The sequence below is a fragment of the Nycticebus coucang genome, chromosome 4, assembly GCF_027406575.1.
Source record: "Nycticebus coucang isolate mNycCou1 chromosome 4, mNycCou1.pri, whole genome shotgun sequence".
Lineage (NCBI taxonomy): Eukaryota > Metazoa > Chordata > Mammalia > Primates > Lorisidae > Nycticebus > Nycticebus coucang.
Genome location: NC_069783.1, coordinates 41,928,720 through 41,953,408, shown reverse-complemented (window position 1 = coordinate 41,953,408; position 24,689 = coordinate 41,928,720). Strand labels below are relative to the sequence as shown.

Here is a 24,689-nt window from a genome sequence, read left to right as displayed (position 1 = left end):
GACAGAGTCTCACTATGTTGCCCTCAGTAGAGTGCTGTAGCATCACAGCTCACAGCAACCTCAAACTCTTGGGCTTAAGCCCTTTTCTTGCCTCAGCTTCCCAAGTAGTTGGGATACAGGCACCTGCTACGACGCCTGGGTGTTTTTTTTTTTTTTTCTTTGTTATTGTTGTACTTGTTGTTTAACAGGCCCTGGCCAGGTTCGAACCCACCAGCCCCGGTGCGTGTGGCTGGTGCACTAACCACTGAGCTATGGGTGCCAAGCCTTGTCTTTGTGTTTTGCTGTGTGTAGAATACACTGAGGGGGCAAGAACAGAAATAGGAAGACCAGTTAGGAAGCTGTTGCAGTAGTCAAAGGGAGAGATGAAAGTGTCTCAGGCTCAGATGGTAGGAGTGGAGCTGATCTGATGCTAGATATATTTTGAAGGTAGAACCAATTTTCTTACACATGGAGTGAAGAGGAAAGGAGGCAAGAATGTTGACAGTATTCTAGGTTTGGAGTTGAAGAAAAGTTCAAATACTTAGTTATAATTTAAAACTTATGACCTAGGAGAGATTGGCATCAAAGGAGAGAATTAAATGGAGAAAAAGTCAATAAATAAATATTAATAAGTTGTCTATGAACTGGAGAGCTCTACCATAAACAGATAAAGGAGAAGAGCATGAACTACTCAAGTTTTCTGAGAAGCAGCATTGATGAAGTAGGAAGAAAATTTAGGAGAGCCTGGCGTCTTATAAGCCAGGTAAAGAAAGTTTATCCAGGTTCAGAGAGTGTTCACATTTGTAAGTTCTGCCATTCATTTTTGATTTCTGATCTATGTCCTAAAAAAGAGAAGTGAAGTTAATCATTGGCTGAGAAAGGGACATGTTAAGAGTATTGGAATTTGTAAGAAAAGTTTACATAGTTAGAATGTTTATGGAAGTGGAAGCTTGAATGTTATAATCTGGAATTGATTTTGGCCGTTTGAGGAATATACTTAATCTTCATACATTGAGGTAGGAATGTTGACCCTTTTATTTGAATTTTCTTTTGTAATAATGTCCTTTCTTCTTTGTAGAAAATTTGCTGGAAATCATATTGTTCAAACACAGCTGATGAATGACTTGTTGGTAGGCATTAGAGTTTCAATGGTGTTAGTACAAAAAGTACAAGTTTTCCAGGGAAATCTTTGGAAGACTTCTAGTTCTCCCATATGGCAAAGTATGTGTGGATTGCTGAATATTTTCACCAAATTTTTAACCGATGGTAAGTGTAACAACAAACATGATGGTTATAACTGAGTGTAAATTAGCTTTTTTTAATAATGGTATGAATTACAATACTTAACTGAGATGGGGAATATCTCCTCTCTTAGTCTCTCAAGGTAGAGGAAGAATGTGGGTCACATGGTTTTAATGCTTTTTTTTTTTTTTTTCCAAATGTACCAATTAAAAAAGGGATCATGTTGGGCTTGGTGTCTGTAGTACAGTGGTTACGGTGCCAGTCACATACACTGAGGGTGTTGGGTTTGAACCCAGGCCGGGCCAGCTAAACAACAATGATAACTACAACAAAAAAATAGCCAGGCATTGTGGCCAGCTCCTGTAGTTCCAGCTACTTGGGAGGCTGAGGCAAGAGAATTGCTTAAGCCCAAGAGTTTGAGATTGCTGTGAGCTGTGACGTCAGGGCACTCTACTGAGGGTGACATAATGAGTGTCTGTTTAAAAAAAAAGAAAAAATAAAAGGGATCATGTTGAAGGACTTTTCTATGTTTGTGTGTGTATTGTATTATATTGTATATTAAGGAGAAAACCTAACAGTCTTAGTATTGGAAAGCCATAGACTTTAAATAGCAAAAGAAAACTCTTTAGAAAAAATTTGCAGATTTGGAGGGAAGATGTGGGAACTTAGTGCAGCCATATATTTATTCTTAGCATTAGGTATTCAAATAATGACAGTATTGCTGACTGTGGCCTTAGTATTCTTCCTTATATTTCATATGAACTGTAGTGCTAGGAAACCAAATAGTAGATGAGAGAAAATGTCCCTTTGTAAAAGTATTTTAACTATTCAATTAAAATGAAATGATAGAATATCAATGTTTTCTAACACCCAGCAAATTGATAGTCATTAAGCATCAACAATTGCTAACATTACAGAAACAAAACCAGACAATATGTGCCTCTTAGAGTCTTGCTGTTCCTACCTGTAGTCTTTTTTTTTTTGAGACAGTCTCACTGTGTCACCCTTGGTAGAGTGCCATAGCATCACAGCAACCTCAAACTCTTGGGCTCAAGCTGTTCTCTTGCCTCAACCTCCCAAGTAGCTGGGACTACAAGCACTTGCCACAACACCTATTTTTTAGAGTCAGGGTTTTGCTTTTTCTCAGGCTGGTCTCGAACCTGTGAGCTCAGGCAATCCACCTGCCTCAGCTTCCCAAATGCTGGGATTACATGCATGAGCCACGGCACTTGGCCAGATTATTTGATTTTTAAAAGAGGAATTTTTGTAATGTAAAAAAAGACTTTGTAACTGGTGAAAGCAGAGAATACATAATTTTAGTAGGAGGCAACTTCTTTTCTAAAAAGTTAATGGCACCTAATCAATGCTATTTTTTCTGAGGATTTTTTTGAAGCTTTATTGTCAGTAAAATGTTTAGATGTAAGGAAAAACCAAACTTCCAAGTTTTAAGCAAATGTGCCTCCTCTCCTTTCAGAAACAGGTGATCCACAACTGCTATAGGCAGTATTGGACATAACATTTTGTCTTTCCTGTCTGTCATGTTCAGCATATTTATTGCCTCATGATTGCCAGATGACTCCTTTAGCTCCAGATATCCTATCTTTATTCAAGGATGGGAAGAAAGAAGGCCAGTTCTATCTTTACTATTAATCAGGATGTAGAAAAGTACCCAAGGGCCTCAACCTTGTCATACATACGTTTAGGTTGCATTGCTACCTTTAGTTGCAAATAAGATTGAAGAAGCAAGCATCCTGCTTTTGGCAGGGTGTGTGGCTGCCACAAGCCCTATCACAGTTTTGTTTTCAAGGATGAAGGGTAGAATGAATATTTAGTAGATAATTTATAGTATTGTTCACACTTTTTAGTGCACGTTGAGTAATTCATCACACTATCAGAGGCGAATAGAGATAAATCAAAAGGAAGATAATCGAATCAAAATTGGTTGCTTTGGGTACAGTGCCCAATATCAAAGTTTGTAATTAGCACTGATGTAAGTTCTTCACACAGCCCTGAAATCTCTTTACAAAAAAGCATATGTATATAGGGTTTGGGATATAGAGGCATTGATGTGGAGGAAAGGACAGGTGGTATTGCTACTAGATGTGCTGGGAAGCAGTAGATAAGAGAGGAAGAGAGAGTGGATGTTAGAGAAGGGAGGACAGAATCACGTGTATTGAGTTTCTAGGTTCTGGGCTTCAAAGCCTTGTTCATTATTCATTTCAGCCTTACAACAACTGGGTCAGATAGGAGTTATCCCATTTTGTAGAAGAGAAAGTGAAGTCCTTGGGATGTTAAATAATTGTCTAAGACCTACTCACCTAGGAAGTGGTCAGGCTAGAATGTGTACCCAGGACTGTCTGATTCCTAAGCATCTGCTTTTAACAAGTATACCAGAATATTCATCTTTTAACACAAACTCTCTGCTTTTTTGCCAAATAGACGATCTGTTACAGACTATTCATAGTACATCTGGATTAGCTATTATTCTTTTTATTAAGACTATGTTTCATCCATCTGAAAAGATTCCTGATTTGGTAAGTGCATCTCCCTTTTAGAGTTGTATTTCATTGAGAGTTAGACATATCTTTTAAAAATATTTTTTTAAATCAATTAAAAAATTTTTTGCATAGGGCGGCACCTGTGGCTCAGTGAGTAGGGCGCTGGCCCCATATGCCAAGGGTGGTGGGTTCAAACCCAGCCCCGGCCAAACTGCAACAAAAAAATAGCTGGGCGTTGTGGCGGGCGCCTGTAGTCCCAGCTGCTTGGGAGGCTGAGGCAAGAGAATCTCGTAAGCCCAAGAGTTAGAGGTTGCTGTGAGCCGTGTGATGCCACGGCACTCTACCCGAGGGCGGTACAGTGAGACTCTGTCTCTACAAAAAAAAAAAAAAAAAAATTTTTTTTTGCATAATCTGGATCTCTCTGATAATCTGTTCTCTTATAATAAGAGGCAATTCTAAAAATTTAGATAAAGCTTGAAAAAGAAGTAATAGTCACATGTAAGCCTATCTCAGAAAGATAATCACTATCAACATTTTTGGTGATTATCTTTCTACTTTTTTCTAGTGCTGTTTGCATTGTTCAGTTCCATCTCATTAGAATCTTAGAAGATATTGGCTCAGTGAGTAGGGCGCTGGCCCCATATACCAAGGGTGGCGGGTTCAAACCCAGCACTGGCCGAACTGCAACAAAAAAATAGCCGGGCGTTGTGGCGGGCGCCTGTAATCCCAGCTGCTTGGGAGGCTGAGGCTAGGAGAATTGCGGAAGCCCAAGAGCTGGAGGTTGCTGTGAGTCCTGTGACGTCATGGCACTCTACCGAGGGTGATAAAGTGAGACTCTGTCTCTACAAAAAAAAAAAAATAAAATAAGAAATTATGCAGAGATTAATATATAGGTGTATCATGGTAATAAGTTTCTGATAAATATGTTCTTTATTAAGGATAGTCCAAATCATGCACTTCAGATGAGGAGCATGCTAGAATCATTTGTTCATTGAATTTGATCCATATGGAAAATATATGGAAAATATAATTTAGGCCATAGTCCTTTTATTTATGACTCTTAGGGTTTTTTTTTTTGCCTTGATGTATTATCTGGAAATTTATTTTATTGCCTGATCTTACGTAGACTATATGTGCACTATTTTATAAGATCACACAAAGTAATTGTCTTTGGATAGAACTAAAAATGTTTATTAAGTTGCTTTGTAAAAGAATTAATTAAGCTCATTAACCTACAGGTGGCGATGTTTCTTTTTTAAATGAACAAAATAATTCATGTACTTATATTAAAATTTTTTTCCTTTTAATATGAATTAATAATTTTAATATTTGTGCATGTTTTACCATTAGGTTTAGTTATTTTTCCTAGGAGCTTTCAGGTGAAAGAGATGTTTGGATTTGTATTTTGAAATGTCTCTGAGAAGTTTTAAAAGCTTTGTATGTACATTGTGTTATACTTTTGCAGATTAGCAGTTTGCTTCTTCGTTCAGTGGACTGCAGCAGCATTCCTGAGTGGTTTTTAAGCAGCTGCAGAAGCCTTTGTTGTGCTGACATTTCTGGGTCGTCTCTCTTATTCCTGTGTCAGGGGACACTCGCCATGTTGGACTGGCAGGATGGGAGCATGGGCCTCTGTGGGGAGGCCCTGCTCTTGGATACTGCATGCGTTTTGTTCACTTTGAATTCACAGTGAGTTTTCATGCTGCTCTCTTATATTTTGTTTTACTTTTAAGACATTTAAAAGGTGCAACTGAGCCAGCACACTTAGTGATTCAGTTTAAACTGGTCAGGATAAATCCTAAATCAAAAAGCGATGTATACGTGTAGAAAATGAAGTGGTGTAGAAAGGTGGGATGATGGGGTGAGAGAGAGAGAAAGAGAGAAATTATTGGTACAGGTTAATCTAAATCTAATCTAAAATTAATTTTTTTTTTTTTTTGGCCGGGCCTGAGTTTGAACCCGCCACCTCCGGCACATGGGACCGGCACCCTACTCCTTGAGCCACAGGTGCCACCCTCTAAAATTAATTTTTAACACTCATTCTCTGTGCTAACATTTTTAAAAACTATAAAAATTTCTGTATGTTAGTGCTTTGGAATTAAGAACTTCAGAATAGGGCGGCGCCTGTGGCTCAGTGGGTAGGGCGCCGGCCCCATATGCCGAGGGTGGCGGGTTCAAACCCAGCCCCGGCCAAACTGCAACAAAAAAATAGCCGGGCGTTGTGGCAGGCGCCTGTAGTCCCAGCTGCTCGGGAGGCTGAGGCAAGAGAATCGCGTAAGCCCAAGAGTTAGAGGTTGCTGTGAGCCGTGTGACGCCACGGCACTCTATCCAAGGGCGGTACAGTGAGACTCTGTCTCTACAAAAAAAAAAAAAAAAAAAAAAAAAGAACTTCAGAATAGGTAATCTTAGGTGATCCTCACATGTTTGGTAGATAGGATAAGAAATCTTTTTTAGTAAAGTGAAACTTAGAAAAGTAAATATAGGCTCAGTGCCTGTGGCTCAAGTGGCTACGGTGCCAGCCACATACACCTGAGCTGGCAGGTTTGAATCCAGCCTGGGCCCGCCAAACAATGACTGCTGCAACCAAAAAAAAAAAAAAAAATATCCGGGCGTTGTGGCAGGTGCCTATAATCCCAGCTACTTGGGAGGCAGAGGCAGGAGAATCACTTAAGCCCAGGAGTTGGAGGTTGCTGTGAGCTGTGATGCCATAGCACTCTACCCAGGGCGACAGCTTGAGGCTCTGTCTCAAAGAAAAAAAAAGAAAAGAAAAGAAAAGTAAATGTAATACTTAAGAGTATATTGCCAGTAAGAACCTGGGTTAGTAATTGTAACAAGGTCTTCTGACGTCACAGGGCTGTATTTTGTGTATTTTTTGATGTTTTTGCCAGAATGACTAAAAGTGATCATGAGCTTAAACTGTTAAACCATAGATACAGCTTGACGGTAATGAGCATATGATTAAAAGAGTAGGACTACAGTGTTCTCAAGTAATTTTTTACATAGGAACTATAATTTATGTACTATATAATTCACACAATAAAGCACACAGTTCCATGTTTTTAGTTTGTTCACATAATATTTTTTTTTTTTGCAGTTTTTGGCTGGGGCTGGGTCTGAACCCACCACCTCTGGCATATGGGGTCAGCACCCTTTGAGCCACAGGCGCCACCCTGTTCACATAATTTTGTAGTCATCAACACAATCAACTTTAGAGTAGAATATTCTTTCTTTATTTTTTTTGCAGTTTTGGCCAGGGCTGGGTTTGAACCTACCACCTCTGGTATATATGGGCCTGGTGCCCTACTCCTTTGAACCACAGGTGCTGCCCAGAATATACTTATTATCCCACGAGAAAACCTCATTTTTCCTAACCTTCCCCAATGCTAGGCCCTCAGTATTTTTTAAAACGCCTGTAAAACCATCATTATAATCAAGATAATGAACATTTTCATCATCCCCAAAAGTTTCTTTGTGACCCATTTTGGATTTTTTTTTCCTCTCTTGGATTATTTTTTGCTAGGTGAAAAAAATTCATATACAAATTTGAAGTCTATTTTGGCCTTCTTTGTAATTTTTGTTCTTATATATTTAATAATAATCGGATTTTCTGTTCATTCTTTGTACTTAGTATTTCTTTTTTTTTTTGTAGAGACAGAGTCTCACTTTATGGCCCTCGGTAGAGTGCCATGGCATCACACAGCTCACAGCAACGTCCAACTCCTGGGCTCAAGCGATTCTCTTGCCTCAGCCTCCCGAGTAGCTGGGACTACAGGCGCCCGCCACAGCGCCCAGCTGTTTTTTGGTTGCAGTTCAGCCGAGGCCGGGTTTGAACCCGCCACCCTCGTGTATGGGGCCGGCGCCTTACCGACTGAGCCACAGGCGCCGCCCTGTACTTAGTATTTGTAAAGTTTTTTTTTTTTTTTTTTTTTTTTTTGGTTTTTGGCCGGGGCTAGGTTTGAACCTGCCACCTCCGGCATATGGGACCGGCGCCCTAGTCCTTGAGCCACAGGCGCCGCCCAGTATTTGTAAAGTTTAAATGATTCTAAAATGAAATTTCTTCTATTCAGTTTATAATAATGTGGCTCATGGCTCATTTTTCTTCAGGATAAAGGAGTCAACGCTGGAAATGTTTCTGTCTAGAATCTTGGCATCTTGGACTAATTCAGCCATACATGTCCTTGAATCAAGTTCTCCAGGCCTAAAGGACAGTCTGAATGGGAAATCAAGCATAGTTGGGAGTCTCTTGGAATATGTCTATACCCACTGGGAACATCCACTGGATGCTCTGAGACACCAAACTAAAATCATATTCAAAAATCTTCTCCAAATGCACCAGCTCACCATGGAAGAGACAGATTTGGTCACTGATCCTTTCTTTTTGGAATTGACTGAGAGTCTTCTGCAGTTGGAATGGCATATTAAAGGAAAGTACACAAGCCTTTGTTGTTTGGTAGAGTGTATAGGAATTGAATGTATTTTGACAGTAGATAAAACTCTTCCCTCTCAAATCTTAGAGGTGATGGGAGACCAGTCATTGGTACCTTATGCGAGTGACCTCTTGGAAACCATGTTTAAAAATCATAAAAGTCATTTGAAATCTCGGACTATTGACAGTATTTGGATTGACCAGTGGCATGAGACTTGGGTTTCTCCTCTCCTTCTTATACTGTGTAAAGGAAATGTGGATCAAAAATCTTATGTCATTGATTATTACTTGCCAAAATTATTGAATTACAGCCCTGAAAGCCTAAGGTATATGGTAAAGATTCTTCAGACTTCTATTGATGCTAAAACTGGTAAGAAAAATCAATTTGTCTTCTAGTAACTTCTTGTTTATGATGCTTAACTGTTGGTACCTGTGTAGATATTGACTATATTTAAATTTAAATATTACAACTATTTTGTTTCTTTAATTGACATAGTAAAAGTGTGTGTATTTTATATAATTTGCTTGTTCAAATGATTGATACAGTAACTAAAAATTTTGTTTATTTTTAATGAACTCAATTAAAGATAGGTAAATTGTGGCTAGTTTTTCCTCTGTGAAAGAGACAAAATTTAGACTGAGGCTACAGTCATTTAGGAGTAAACATGGCATTGAAATTCAGTTACTTTGAAAGAATCATTGCTTTTAAGCATTATTCTGTAACTATTGTGTAAAATAATGATCCTGAGTCATATAAATCTTCAAGTTATTATTCTGTTTAACAAAGCGAGAATATGGTTTCCTATAGTACAATGTAAGAAATACAGTAGAACCTTTATAGTTGACCTTCCAACATTGACCATCTTCTTTTCTTTTGGAGATAGAGTCTCAGTTTGACACTCTTGGTAGAGTGCTGTGGTGTCACAACTCACAGCAACCTCAAACTCTTGGGCTCGAGCAATTTGCTTGCCTCGGCCTCCCACGTAGCTGGGATTACAGGCACCTGCCACAATGCCTGGCTACTTTTTAGACACGGGGTCTCGCTCTGGCTCAGGCTGGTCTCGAACTCCTGAGCTTAAGTGATCCACCCGTTCGGTCTCCCAGAGTGCTAGGATTACAGGTGTGAGCTACTGTGCCCAGTCCTGACCATCTTCTTAAGTTGACCTAATTTTCATAGACTGGACATGCAGTACATGTAGTGGGCCTAGTTCCTTATATTAACCACTGCTGTATGTTAACCAGTTTGTTACAGTACCTGGGGTGGTCAACTTATGGAGATTCTATTGTATTTAACTAAAATGGTTAAAAACTGTTCATACTTCAATGTGTACAAGGAAAATTTGATTCCTTTTCACAGAAATAAGCCATTATTGGTAACTTTTAATAGTACTTGTTCTTACCTTTTTTGAGAAGCCATCTAAAATTCAGGATTCATGACTCTGTTCTGAAGTCAGGTTGTCTTTATTTTTATATCAAGGTGCCCTGTAAACCTGAGCTCCTTGCTCCCTTAGTAATGACCTGTGACCTTGCCTCTGAAACCATCAGGTTCTTTGGGATTCTCCTTTTATCTTCTTTCCTAGTGAGAAATAGTAACTCCAATATTTGCAAATCCTATTTTGTATATACATACATACATATATACATATATATATATTTTTTTTTTTTTTTTTTTTTTTTCCCCCAGAGTTTCACTCTGTTGCCTGGGCTAAAGTGCCATGGGATCATCACAGTTCATAGCAATCTCAGACTCTTGGGCTCAAGTTGTTTTGTATTGTTTTTAGTATTTCTCCACCTGATTACTTTCTGATTCGTTTTCTTAGTGTCAAGGAAAAAGTATAAGAGTATTATGCTTACTTGAAATTATTGACACAAAGACAATTAAATCACTTTAAATAAAGATTTAAATCTAATCTTTTAAATAAAGATTTAGAATAAGACCTTTAATTTGTTTTAGGATTTAATTTAAAATGTGATTTTTATTTCTTAAAAAATAATGTTAATTTGAAACTATAACTGAAAATTATAGTAGTCGTTGTATAGCACAGTACTAGTCTTCTTTGTTATTGGGCTTTCAGGGCAAGTGCAATCTTTTTCATCCTTAGGGTCTTTTAGTAGCAGAGGGGCTCTGGGAGCTTTGATGGCATGTCTACGAATAGCTAGAGCTCATGGACATCTTCAGTCTGCACCTGATATCTGGGAGAACCTTGTGTCCAGTGCAAGAATAAAGCAAGGCTTAATTCATCAGCACTGCCAAGTAAGTAAACAAAATAACTGAGGATTTGTACATGTGGTAGATCCCTGGTTAGTTCATTAATTTAGCAGTTCGATACAGAGGGCCCTGTGCTGTGCCCAGCATTGTTTTAAGAAGTCCATAAAGGATGAATAAAAAGGAACAAATGTAGACCTTGTATTCAGGCTACTTAAAGTAGAGAAATAAGAAAACTTGCCTAAATTAGTGAGGAACTGTTAGAACTGACAGTATAGAAACAGGTGTGCCATTTTGTGTCCTTATGTACAGACTTGCTTGGTAGGCTCAGAAAAGACTAATGAGAGTACTGGTGGTTGATGAGGAAAATGATAGATATGATAGATATGATTAGAGCCGTGGTTCTCAACCTGTGTGTTGCGACCCACAGGAACTGTATTAAAGGCTCGCGGCATTAGGAAGGTTGAGAACCATTGGATTAGAGGAAAGGTAGCATTGGAGCAGCACATAAAATGGAAAAGCACAAGTGAACTTGGTCTGGAGGATGATTAAGGCCATTGCTTATCAGGACTGTTGTGTCCATTTTATGGAAAGTTCTAGGGCTAGGCTGAAGACTTCATTGCTTTCTAGTAACCAATTGATTTCATTCATTTAAACCAGAGCCATCCTTTCTTTAGCAAGGAAATGACATTAATAGAAACAGATGAGTTTCCAGAGTGGGAACAAAAAGAAACCAGGAAACCAGTTAGAAGCGCATGGCAACAATTTAAGAGTGAGGTAACAGGATAAAGTGGTCACTGAAAAAAAATAGAAAAAGGAATGAAGTTGAACATTACCATGGAATAAGAATCTTTAAGATTGTTGAATTTTATAAATACCTAATTTATACATTTAATAAAATAATTTTATAGGAAGTAACCACAGCATCTTTGGGATTGGGAAACGTTTCTGAGGTACATATGGGTGAAATGAAGATTACTTTTTTTCTCCTTTGCTAGTCTATGTAAACAGTTAAATAGTCCAAGTGGTTCAGGCTTTGCTTTTTCATTGGAAAATTAATGTTTTATTACTTGACATATTTTAGGTACGGATAGATACATTAGGCTTGCTTTGTGAAAGCAATCGAAGTACAGAAATTGTTTCCACAGAAGAAATGGAGTGGATTCAGTTCTTCATCACATACAACCTGAACTGTCAGTCTCCAGGAGTGCGGCAACAGATGTGTTCTCTTCTTAAAAAGGTAGAATTTCGGGTGGCGTCTGTGGCTCAAAGGAGTAGGGTCCCGGCCCCATATGCTGGAGGTGGCGGGTTCAAGTCCAGTCCCGGCCAAAAACTGCAAAAAAAAAGTAAAATTTCCCATCAGAAGGTATAGGGAAATAGTTTTTGAAAAGAGCCCAGATTTGGGGGAGTGCAGGAATGGTCATGGACTTCTGCTACTACATCTTTTCATGGCCCTTCTGTGACCTGTTCCTTCATTCATTTTTTTTTTTTTTTTTTTGCAGTTTTTGCCTGGGGCTGGGTTTGAACCCCCCCACCTCTGGCACATGGGGCCGATGCCCTACTCCTTTGAGCCACAGGAGCTGCCCTTGTTCTTTCATTCTTAAAGCTTACATTTGGGATTAAAAATTTAGAGTGAAAAGTCCTTTCATTTTGGTGTAGTGAATCAATTTTGAGCTCTTTTTTTGAAAGAAAAAATCCAGAATTGAAGTTCTTAGGATTTATGTTGGTTTTAAGAAAACTTTGGTAACAGAGGAAGGATGATGTCTTTGCATTTTTTTTTTTTTTGTAGAGACAGAGTCTCACTGTACCGTCCTCGGGTAGAGTGCCGTGGCGTCACACGGCTCACAGCAACCTCCAGCTCGTGGGCTTATGTGATTCTCTTGCCTCAGCCTCCCGAGCAGCTGGGACTAAAGGCGCCTGCCACAACACCTGGCTATTTTTATTTGTTGCAGTTTGGCTGGGGCTGGGTTTGAACCTGCCACCCTTGGCATATGGGGCCGGCGCCCTACTCACTGAGCCACAGGCGCCGCCCTTGTATACTTTTTTTTTTTTTTTGGCCGGGGCTAGGTTTGAACCCACCACCTCCGGCATATGGGACCGGCGCCCTACTCCTTGAGCCACAGGCGCCGCCCTGTCTTTGCATTTTTATGATTCCTTTAAGCAGCTCATAAAATGGTCATTATTGAATAATTGAGCTTGAATTAATCACACAGCACATTTATGGGTTGAAGACTCATTGGTATAGGAATGAGTATATCATCTTTAGGTTTGTGCTGATTTAAAGGAAATAGGAGATCTGTGATTTAATGACCATGTTGTGGTTTGTAGTAATACTTTGTCTTTGGTGTTAAAAATATAAATGTTAATTTTCTGTCAAAAAGAAAATCTGTAAATATTAAGAATTTAAAAACAAGTATTCTCCTTGCCTTTGCTTTATTCTGAAGTATTTTGCTTTTCAGGCTGACATTTAAGTTTAATGTGTGGCTCACATATGCTTTATTTTTTATTTATTTATTTTTGTCTGAAAAGTTGTTTTGTAGGATACAGGAAAGTTCTCAGGTACTTTACAAATTGAAGCAAAGTAAATCCAAACGTGAACCAGAGAATGAGTTAACCAAACAGCACCCTTCCGTTTCTTTACAGCAGTATAAGGTAGGTGACACATTTCTAGACATACAGATTTCTGAGAAAATTTAAACAGTTATGAATGAGTGTTAAAGGGAAATAAAATAAAATAAAATAAAATAAATTCTTGGTGAATTGTGCGTATTTTTGTATTTTTGTCCTTCAAGTTGGGTGTTACGTGTTCCTTTGCTGCGTTGTGGAATGAGTACCGCGCTTGAGGACTGTTACAGAATGATATTAATGGTCTGACCTCAGTAACTTATAGCCTACGTGGGTCAGGTGAATTTAGTACTTTAACAAAAAGGTAATTGCCAGCCCTGAATTCTTCTACTCTTCCTGAGGGCAGAAGACTCTGCCGTAGCTAGACTGATTTGCCTTATAATGGCTTGATGTTAGTGACTCTTGGCCAATGGTCCAGCTGTGGAGAGAAGTTCCTGGTCTATTTCACTTCACACTGAGCTTGAAGAGTAGGGCTGATTTCAGAGCACTTTCTTTTTATTTTTTTTCAGACCACTTTCTTAATGGGATGGATGGAACCCCAGGTGCAGCAGAGGTGCACTCTGGACCAGGGCTTAACCTGACAATCTTCACTTTCTTTTTAGCAGAACACATTGAGCCTTTTCACTGGTTACTGCCCAAAAACTAGCTTTGGAGAAGTAGACCCTTGTTTTTCCCCTAAGGTCCAGATGTAAGACAGAGCTCATCTACTTTATTTTATTTAGATTATTAAATTAATTATACATTTTTATACATTATTAGATGAATGATGCATTTAGATCACTAGATTAATTATACATTATCAGATTAATGATACATTTAAACTGTGACACGCTCATTACCTACTCTGAACATTATTATTATTATTTTTTTTTTTTTTTGAGACAGAGTCTCACTTTGTCTCCCTCAGTAGAGTGCTGTGGTGTCATAGCTCACAGCAACCTTAAACTCTTGGGCTCAAGTGATTCTCTTGCCTTAGCCTCCCTAGTAGTTGGGACTACAGGTGCCTGACACAATGCCCAGCTAAACTCTGAACATTATTATGGCCCTTGTTTTTAATTTTTTTTTTTTTTGAGACAGAGCCTCAAGCTGTCGCCCTGGGTAGAGTTCCATGGTGTCACAGGTCACAGCAACCTCCAACTCCTAGGCTTAAGCGATTCTCTTACTTCAGCCTCCCAAGTAGCTGGGACTACAGGTGCCTGTCACAGTGCCTGGCTATTTTTTGGTTGTAGATGTCATCGTTGTTTGGCAGGCCTGGGCTGGATTCGAACCCGCCAGTTTTGGTGTATGTGGCTGGTGCCTTAGCCACTTGAGCTATAGGTGCTGAGCCTTTAATTTTTTTTGAAAGGTGAAAAACCATCTAACAAAGAGTATTTCTATTCAAGGCTGAAATCAGGTCCCTCTTCCAAAAATTCCAACAATGTGTTCGGGCAAGGTGGCTTAGGTCTTTAATCCTACTTCTCTGAGAAGCTGGGTAGGAGGATTGCTTGAGCTCAGGAGTTTGAGACCCACCTGAGCAAGAGTGAGACCCTGTGTCTACTAAAAAAAAATAGAAAAATGAGCTGGGCATTGTGGTGGATAATCTGTAGTTTCAGCTACTAGGGAGGCTGAGGCAGGAGAATTGCTTGAACCCAGGAGTTTTTTTTTTTTTTGAGACAGAGCCTTAAGCAGTTGCCCAGGGTAGAGTGCCCATGGCATCACAGCTCATAGCAACCTCCCAATTCCTGGGCTCAAGGGATTCTCCTGCCTCAGCCTCCCAAGTAGCTGGGACTACAGACGCCCACTACAACGCCTGGCTATTTTTTGGTTGTAGCCGTCATTGTTTGGCTGGCCCAGGCTGGATTCAAACGCGCGAGCTCAGGTGTATGTGGCTGGCGCTTTAGCCGCTTGAGCCACAGGCGCCAAGCCTGAACCCAGGAGTTTGAGGTTGCCATGAGCTCGGCTGATGCCATGGCAGTCTAACCTGGGGCAATAGAGTGAGATTCTATCCCCCCCCCAAAAAAAAAAATCCCAACAGTGAAGATTGGGAAGTCACAACACAAACTTTAAGAGCATATAGATTTAGTCCTGATTCTGCCACTTACTAGTTGGCTGACTTACGAGTCTCCTCAACTATAAGTGGGATTAGTAACTTTTCTCTGGAGGAGGTTGGCTTTAGAGAGTTAAAAGAGAAAGCTCTTTGTAAACTATAAATCACTAAAATGCCTCGCTGGGAGCCATTACATGTGACTACAATATATACTGGGCCCTGAGGGACTTTACCTAAGAAATGTAATCAGTGCAACCTGGTTTCTTTTCTTTTTCTTTTTGTTTTTGCAGTTTTTGGCCAGGGCTGGGTTTGAACCCACCACCTCTGATATGCAGGATATATTTTCATTGTTACAAAGGGGTCGCTACCCACAGGTTGAGAACCGTTGCCTTAGGATCTTACTCTGAAGCAGTCTTGTGGTTGTGGTATTTTCATCTATGGCTTCGGGACGTTGTGACCTTGGCACTGTAATTATCATTATATATAGTGTATGGTAGGCTTAAGTGCCAATCAGCAGCCTGTGTGCTGGGGAAGAAGAGACTATTAGTTGAAAAAGATGTCTTCTGATTTAGTGAAGGATATTTCATACCTAAGTAACTACAATTAATAACTAGAGTACTTTCGAATTTATAAGATGCTTTATGTTCATGTTCTCTTCTAATCTTTAATAAACAGGCTGTGGGGTAAACATAATTATCCATGTTTCCCAGTGAAAAAATTGAAGCTTAGTAAAGTTCAGTAACGTGCCCAAGGTCCCACAGCTAGTAAGTAGTACAGCTAGGACTCTAATCCAGATCTGCTCTTGATTCCAAAGTCTCGCTAGTTTTTTCCTTAGAACTAGCTTAAGTGAAGGCTTCAAGGTACACAAGTACAGGGAGAACATGGAGAATGGTGAATTCACTGGCGTTGATGACCTATGAGATACTTCAGGGATTGCAGGATTTGAGTAATGGGAAATGAGTCTACAGATCAAGTTCTTAATGGATAGTAGAGTTTTCAGTGCTAGGCCAAGGGAATTGGGAGCCTTACTGGGATCCATTATAGGGAACACAGCATATATTGAGCACCTACTATGTGTGATGGATACTGTGCTCAGCGCATAAATCAATTTTTTATTTGACTTCTGCCTGCATTGTGTGTGGTTATGATCTGAGTGAGAGAAGGAGGAACTGTATCTCAGCATTATAAATGATAATACAATTAGGATAAGATAATTCCTGAAGGATGGGCTTATTATGTGGATACTTACCAATGTGGATACTATTTTATTCACTTAGAATTAAAACTAGCTTAACTAGGACATTTTTCTGTAGTTGCTCTATTCCTTTGAAACCCAACAGAATTATAATAAACTATCGGGCGGCGCCTGTGGCTCAGTGAGTAGGGCGCCGGCCCCATATGCCGAGGGTGGTGGGTTCAAACCCAGCCCCGGCCAAACTGTAACAAAAAAATAGCTGGGCATTGTGGCGGGCGCCTGTAGTCCCAGCTAGTCGGGAGGCTGAGGCAGGAGAATCGCCTAAGCCCAGGAGTTGGAGGTTGCTGTGAGCCGTGTGACGCCACGGCACTCTACCGAGGACAATAAAGTGAAACTCTGTTTCTACAAAAAAAAAAAACAAAAAACAAACCTATCAAAATTGTTAGGACTTGTGGAGGCCTAAAGGATAAAACCCCAAGGTTTCTTGTCCTTTACCTGAGAAATGAATATGGAGATCTTGTGTAGTCATTTGGGACTAGAGTATAATAATTACAGGATGCTAGAGAATTGCAGCTTTTACTTAATAATTTTTCTCTTTGTTTTATACAGAAATTATCTTCTTTTTCTTTTAGTTAGAGGAAGAAGATGTTATCCTAGATGAAGTATTTCCCACTTCGCTTTTTGTGTGTGTATATGTTGAGACAGAGTTCTACCCTATTCCCTGAGCAGAGTGCAGTGGCGTCATAGCTTACTGCATCCTCAGCCTCTGGAAAGAAGCTGCTAGGATTACAGGCATTACAGGTGCTTGCCATGGCGTTCGTCTGGGTTTTTCATTTTTTTAATGAATTAAGGTCTCACTCTCACTCAGACAAATCTCAAACTCCTGAGCTCAAGCAATTCTCCTGCCTGAGCCTCCCACAGTGCTGGGATTACAGGTGTGAGCCACCGTGCCTCTCCCCACTTTGCTTTTTTAAAAAAATATGCCTTTTATTAAAAGTTTTCATTTTTTGTTTGTTTACTTTAGAGATAGAATCTCACTCTGTTGCCAAGATTAGAGTGCCATGGGGTCAGCTTAGATCATACCAACCTCCCAAGTAGCTGGGACAAAAGGGGCCAGCCACAATGCCCTGCTAATTTTTTTTTTGTAGAGACAGAGTCTCACTGTACTGCCCTCGGGTAGAGTGCTGTGGCGTCACACGGCTCACAGCAACCTCTAACTCTTGGGCTTACGCGATTCTCTTGCCTCAGCCTCCTGAGCAGCTGGGACTACAGGCACCCACCACAACGCCCGGCTATTTTTTTTTTTTTTTTTTTTCTTGCAGTGTGGCCGGGGTTGGGTTTGAACCCGCCACCCTCGGCATATGGGGCCGGCGCCCTACTCACTGAGCCACAGGCGCTGCCTGCCCTGCTAATTTTTAAGATTTTTTTAAGTGGAGACAGGGTTTCATTCTTGCTCAGGCTGATGTTTAACTCTTGACTTCTAGTGATCTTCCCACCTTGGCCTCCCAGAGTATTAGGATTATAGGCACGAGTCAACGGGTTGCTTGGCTTTGTCATTTGTTTAAGGAGAATCGTATCGTAGCAGTTTCAAAGGGACAGGTAGGAAATGGTAAAGGGGCAAGTAGAAGACAATGGAATAGTTGGGTCTTTGTATGAATTATTTATCAAGTAGTGTATAATAGGTATTTCCTTTTTTTTTTTTTTTTAAGAGACAGAGTCTCACTTTGTCGCCCTCAGTAGAGTTCTATGGCGTCACAGTTCACAGCAACCTCCAGCTCTTGGGCTTAGGCGATTCTCTTGCCACAGCCTCCCTAGTAGCTGGAGCTACAGGCACCTGCCACAATCCCTGGCTATTTTTTTTGTTGCAGTTTGGGCCAGGTTTGAACCCGCCACCCTCAGCATATGGGGCTGGTGCCCTACTCACTGAGCCACAGGCGCCCCCTAGATACAAACCTTAAAAGTACGCATACCTGTTGGACTTGAATTTCTTGTTGACTCTACAAAGATAGAGTTTATCAAGATCATGATATAGCTTATGTTCAAAGATGCTTAAGCTGAAATAAAAAGTGAACAACCAGTACTCTTTCTAAAAATCTTTATAAATGAAGAATAAACAACACCACTCATCCTTAAAGATAATACTTTAAGATAACCTAATTGTGACTTAACTATACTTATTGTAATTTTTTTTTAGAATTTCATGACGTCCATTTGCAACAGTCTTTTTGAAGCATTGTTTCCTGGATCTTCCTATTCAACAAGATTTTCAGCTTTAACTATTTTAGTCTCAATAGCTGAAGTTTTTCCTGTCTTAGAAGGTAAAGTTTTCAATATTTGGGGATAGTTATTTTTCTCTTTCATGGCACATACTTTAAAAAACATTTTGCTGGGCGGTGCCTGTGGCTCAGTCAGTAAGGCGCCGGCCCCATATACCGAGGGTGGTGGGTTCAAACCCGGCCCCGGCTGAACTGCAAACCAAAAAATAGCTGGGCGTTGGGGCGGGCACCTGTAGTCCCAGCTACTTGGGAGGCTGAGGCAAGAGAATCGCTTCAGCCCAGGAGTTGGAGGTTGCTCTGAGCTGTGTGATGCCATGGCACTGTACTGAGAGCGATAAAGTGAGACTGTGTCTCTACAAAAAAACAAACAAACAAATAAAAAAAAATTTTGCTGCTATACTTGAGGTTTCAGTTTGTTGTCTTTTCTTTAGATTCTTTTTTTTTTTTTTTTTTTTTTTTGCAGTTTTGGCCAGGGCTGGGTTTGAACCCGCCACCCCTGGTATATGGGGCTGGTGCCCTACTCCTTGAGCCCTAGGCGCTGCCCCTTTTCTTTAGATTCTTACGGGAGGTTTTATTCTTAGCATGTAATTCTTTTTTGTTGTTTTATTTTGTTTTTTGAGACAGAGTCCCACTATGTCGCCCTCAGTAGAGTGTCGTGGTGTCACAGCTCACAGCAACCTCCAACTTTTGGGCTAAGTGATTCTCTTGCCTCAGCCTCCCAAGTAACTGGGACTACAGGTGCCTGCTACAATGCCTGGCTATTTATTTATTTATTTATTTGCTGTAGTTGTCATTGTTGTTTTAGCAGGCCTGAGCTGGGTTCAAACCCACCAACTTCGGTGTATGTGGCTGGTATTGTAACCACTGTGTTATGGGTGCTGAGCCAGCATGTAATTCTTATAATTAAATTTGCCAGTAAAGGACAGAGGGAAAGAAAGTGTCTGTCCTGTTGATCATTATTTGGCAACCTCAAACTACAGTTTTCATGGATTATGCTTAGTATGGAAAAGAGTTCTTGCTTGCTCTCACTTCCCTAATTGTTGCTGTTTTCAGATGGTGCCTGATCTCTTCTTAAATTTTAAAAATCAAAATAATAGTTTCTCTTATATTAATATTCCTCAGCAAGTCCTTGTGGTTAGAGGAAACTGTGGTTTTCCTTATATGCATCTGTTTCATAAGCCTTGGTCTGTGTTCAGAAAGACAGTATGAGAATGTCATTTCCAAGTATTCTGCTTTAATGATACTCTTTGTTTTTCCTTCTGTGGATTGCTCAAGAAGATGAACCTTTAACTTTCCTTTTTGAATTTTATTTTTCCTTTTTGACAAGAAATGACTCCTTTTATCTCTGTATGTGATGTTTAATTAAGTTTTTTTTTTAAATTTTTTTTTTTTATTGTTGCAGTTTGGCCGGGGTTGGGTTTGAACTCACCACCCTCAGTGTATGGGGCCAGCACCCTACTCACTGAGCCACAGGCACCACCCTCTGTATGTGATTTTTAATGCGGGATTTCTTGCTTGTGCTCCATCTTCCAAGACTGTGGTCAAATAAGAAAATGTCCTGCTCAGCTGCTGTTTTACAGGGAATGGCAAAAGGACCAGGGAGCTTCACACTATCATTGCATTCTTTTTCATTTTAAATTATTGGGCAAAATAAAAGTTTTTTGGCAGGAAGGAATAGTTAGTTGATGTTAATACAGGCTTGCTTCATTTGAGGAAAATCAGTTTTTCAGGTTTTTATTTTGTCCTAGTAATTATGTTAATTAAACACCTGAGAGGTAATGCAAATGGAGAATGCTCTGCTACACTCATTGCTTTTCAAGGAGGTTGAAGAGCTGCGACCATGTTGTGCCAGTTGGGGAATGTAACTTCATCCTTCATCTTCATCTCAAGAACTTCAGTGTGGGTAGTTTATATTTTATAGAAGGTCTGTGATTTGGGCTTAATCAAATGGTTTCTGCCTTTCCTCCTGTGTATCCTAGACCCAGAAGAATATGCCATACACATATTTCTTTCTTGTTTTGTTTTTTATAGAGACAGTGTCTCACTTTCTCACCCTTGGTAAAGTGTTGCAGCGTCACAGCTCACAGCAACCTCCAGCTCTTGGGCTTAGGTGATTCTCTTGCCTCAGCCTCCCAAGTAGCTGGGACTACAGGCGCCCCCTACAACGCCCGGCTATTTTTTTGTTGTGATTTGGTCGGGGCTGGGTTCGAACCCTCCACTCTCATCTGAGTGGAGGGTGAGTAGCTGGCACCCTACTCACTGAGCCACAGGTGCTGCCCCCATACACATATTTCTTATGTGGAATCAAGTGTCACAGTATTCATGGTGAAAAATTAGATTCTGTAATTAGATTAAAAGACTTTCTTCAGCAATATTAATTTAATGCTTCTTATATGTCAAGCAGCCAAGGATATGCAGTGTTCAAAACAAAGTATCCTCTCTTTTGAAGCTTACATTTTACTGAAGGGAAATATATTAATTAAAAAGTAATGTACAGAATTTCAGCTGTAGTAAGTTCCATGAAAAAATATTTCAAGAAGATGAGGGGGTGGCTCAGTGCCTGTAGCTTGGTAGCTAGGGCATTGGCCACATATGCTGGGGCTGGCAGGTTTGAACCCGACCTGAGCCTGCCAAACAATAATGACAACTACAGCAAAAAAAAAAAAAAGATAGCTGAGCATTGTGGCAGGTACCTGTAGTTCCAGCTACTTGGGAGGCTGAGGCAAGAGAATTGCTTAAGCCCAAGAGTTTGAGGTTGCTGTGAGCTGTGGACGCCACGGCACTCTGCCCAAGGCCACATAGTGAGACTCTATCTCAAGGAAAAAAAAAAAAAAAGATGATGGGGAGATATGGAGGGTCTGGAAAGATGAGGAGTGTTAGCTGTTTTTTGCAGTAGTGTCAGAGAAGGTTTCAGATTTGAACAAAGCGGCGCCTGTGGCTCAAAGGAGTAGGGCGCCGGCCCCATATACTGAAGGTGGTGGGTTCAAACCCAGTCCTTGCCAAAAACAGCAAACCACCCTCCCCCCAAAAAAACAATCAGTGAGTCAAAGAAGAAATCACAAAGAAGTTAGAAAATACTTTTTTTATTTTGCAATTGAAATGGCTTTATTCCACCTATAGAAAATACTTTGAGATGAATGAAATACAGGGAGAGCAGTGCTCCGAGAGAAATGTATAGCTATAAATGCTTAATTAAAAAATCTCAAATCAATAACCTAACTTTATACCTCAAGGAATCATAAAAGAAGAGCAAACTTAATAACCACAGCTAACAATAAGAAGGAAATAATAAAGATTAGAACAGAGATAAATGAAATAGAAAGTAGAAAAACAGTATAGAGAACCAATGAAACCAGAAGTTGGTTCTTTAAAAAGATCAACAAAATTGACAAAGTTTGCTAGACTAAGAGAAAAGAAAGAAAATGTAAATAACTAAAATTATAAATGAAAGTAGGGCATTTCTAATTAGCCTTGTAGAGATAAAAATGATTATTTGTTCCGTAAGATATTGTATTGAACACTTGTATGCCTGCAGATTAGGTAACTACATGAAATGGTCAAGTGACCAGAAACATGAAAATTACTGACTCAAGAAGAAATAGAAAATTTGAACAGGTTCCATAGCAAGTAAAGAGATTGTCAAGCAAAAGCCTCCCAGCAAAGAAAAGTTCATGGCGGGCGGCGCCTGTGGCTCAGTGAGTAGGGCGCCGGCCCCATATGCCGAGGGTGGCGGGTTCAAACCCAGCCCCGGCCAAACTGCAACAAAAAAATAGCTGGGTGTTGTGGTAGGCGCCTGTAGTCCCAGCTGCTTGGGAGGCTGAGGCAAGAGAATCACGTAAGCCCAAGAGTTAGAGGTTGCTGTGAGCCGTGTGACGCCATGGCACTCTACCCGAGGGCAGTACAGTGAGACTCTGTCTCTACAAAAAAAAAAAAAAGAAAAGTTCATGGCAAGTGTCTTTACTAGCAAATACTACCAAATATTTTAAGAATAGTTAACACTAATCCTTTTCAAGCTTTTTTAAAACATTGGAGAGGAGGTGTTTCTATAAGGTCATCATTATCATTCTAACTCATTCTGTAAGGTCATCATTATCCTGATACCAGCGTTACTACAAAAAGAAAACTACAGGCAAATTTCCCTTAGGAATATAAAAGCAAAAGTCTTCAGTGAAATACAGATACTAGTAAATGAAATCCAACAGCGTGTTAAGAATATCATATACCATGACTAAATAGAATTTATCCCAGGAATGCAGGGATAAATGTTATACACCATATTAAAATGAAGGGGAAAAAAACCTCATGATCATCTCAGTTGTTGCAGGAAAAGCATTTGGCAGAATTCAAACCCTTTCATGATTAAAATAAAAGTCGGCAAACTAGGAATAGGAAGGAATTTCTTTAATATGATGAAGGACATTTGTAACAAACACACAGCTAGCACCATACTCAGTGGTGAAAAAACTGAAAGCTTTTCCCTCTAAGATCAGGAAAAAGATCAGATGCCCACTGTCACCACTGCTATTCACCATTTTACTGAAAGTTCTGGCCACAGCACTTGTGCAGGAAGATAATAAAAGACATTTAAATAGAAAAGAAGAAACAGATTTGAGTAGAGGTATGAAGGAAGGAAGAAAAACTCCAGTTGCCTGCTTTAAGAATTTTACAGAGTTGTACTAACTTGTAAGTTAAGGTTAAATGAGAAACTCATATCCTACTTTACATAGAAAATCATTCCTCAAATTAAGTATAAGAATATTTTTAGTTCTCCTCAGGGTTCATTTGTTAAACATTAAATGTTTTCACATATTGCTGTGAAACCAGTATTCACACAGTTGTTTAGTTTTAATCCTAGAGTTAAGTGTTGTCATTTATTTATTTATTTTTGAGACAGAATCTAGAGTGCAATGATGGCATCATTGCTAACTGAAAACTCAAACTCCTGGGTTCAAGGAATCCTCCTGCTTCAACTTTCCAATTTGCTGGGACTATAGGCATGCACCACCACACCCAGCTAATTTTTCTTTCTTTTTTTTTTTTTTTAGAGACAGAGTTTCACTTTGGCACCCTGGCAGAGTGCTGTGGCGTCACAGCTCACAGCAACCTCCAGCTCTTGGGCTTAAGCGATTCTCCTGCCTCAGCCTCCTGAGTAGCTGGGACTACAGGTGTCCATCACAACGCCTGACTATTTTTTGTTGCAGTTTGGCTGGGGCCAGGTTTGAACCCTCCACCCTCGGTTTATGGGGCTGGCACCCTACTCACTGAGCCACAGGTGCTGCCCCAAATTTTTTTGTTTTTTTGTAGAGGCAGGGTCTCACTTTGTTGGCAAGGCTGATCTCAAACTCTTAAAATCCATCTTGTCTTGCCCTCCCAAAGTGCTACGAATGTGGATTTGAGCCGTTATACCCCACTACCATCATTCTGTTGTGATAATTTCTCTGTTCATTTCCTGGTTGGCTGAAATTCCTCTTTCTTTTTTTTCTTTTGCAGTTTTTGGCTGGGGCTGAGTTTGAACCTGCCACCTCCAGCGTATGGGGCCGGCGCCTTTCTTTCTTTCTTTTTGAGACAGAGTCTCACTGTATTGCCCTAGGTAGAGTGCGGTGGTGTCACAACTTACAGCAACCTCCAACTCTTGGGCTTAAGTGATTCTCTTGCCTCAGCCTCTCAAGTAGCTGGGATTACAGGTGCCCACCATAAGGCCTGGCTATTAATGCCTGGCTATTCTTTTGTTGCAGTTGTCATTGTTGTTAGGTGGCCTGGGGCCGGTTTGAACCCTTTGGTGTACGTGGCCAGCGCCCTAACCACTGTGTATAGGCGCCGAGCTAGAATTCCTCTTTCTCTAAGCAGAGTTTTTGGAGATAAGTAGTTCTTAATTTCTTGTGTATTGAAAATGTTTCTATTACTCTTATACTTGAAGTTTGGTATACAGACTTCTACACATCTTCCTTTCCTGAGAATTTTGGAATCATTGCTCCATTATCTTTTAGCATTGAATATTGCAGTGGGGAACAGTGAAGCCGGTCAAATTCTTTTCATTTTGCAGATGACTCGAGCTTTTCCCCTGAATAACCAAAAGAATCCTTTTATCTTTGAGACCCAGTAAGTCTCTTAGGATATGTCATCATACTGATAATTCTATGTCACTTGATTTTAAAATATTATCAAACTTTGGATTGTAAATCAAGAATCAAATCTTTATGAAGATTTTTATTATTATTA

At 40.0% G+C, this 24,689-nt stretch overlaps 1 protein-coding gene across 3 annotated transcripts in view; it reads left to right on the top strand.

Moving 5' to 3' along the window:
- The window catches only part of THADA (THADA armadillo repeat containing), a 372,355-nt gene that overhangs the window by 10,527 nt on the left and 337,139 nt on the right, over nucleotides 1-24,689 (top strand). For all 3 annotated transcript variants that reach the window (XM_053589884.1, XM_053589885.1, XM_053589883.1), the window contains exons 8-15: nucleotides 1,058-1,245; nucleotides 3,661-3,755; nucleotides 5,185-5,405; nucleotides 7,821-8,512; nucleotides 10,245-10,396; nucleotides 11,433-11,588; nucleotides 12,878-13,000; nucleotides 18,389-18,512. In XM_053589884.1, the coding sequence (XP_053445859.1) occupies nucleotides 1,058-1,245; nucleotides 3,661-3,755; nucleotides 5,185-5,405; nucleotides 7,821-8,512; nucleotides 10,245-10,396; nucleotides 11,433-11,588; nucleotides 12,878-13,000; nucleotides 18,389-18,512 (1,751 nt within the window). The remainder of the gene's footprint in view (nucleotides 1-1,057; nucleotides 1,246-3,660; nucleotides 3,756-5,184; nucleotides 5,406-7,820; nucleotides 8,513-10,244; nucleotides 10,397-11,432; nucleotides 11,589-12,877; nucleotides 13,001-18,388; nucleotides 18,513-24,689) is intronic.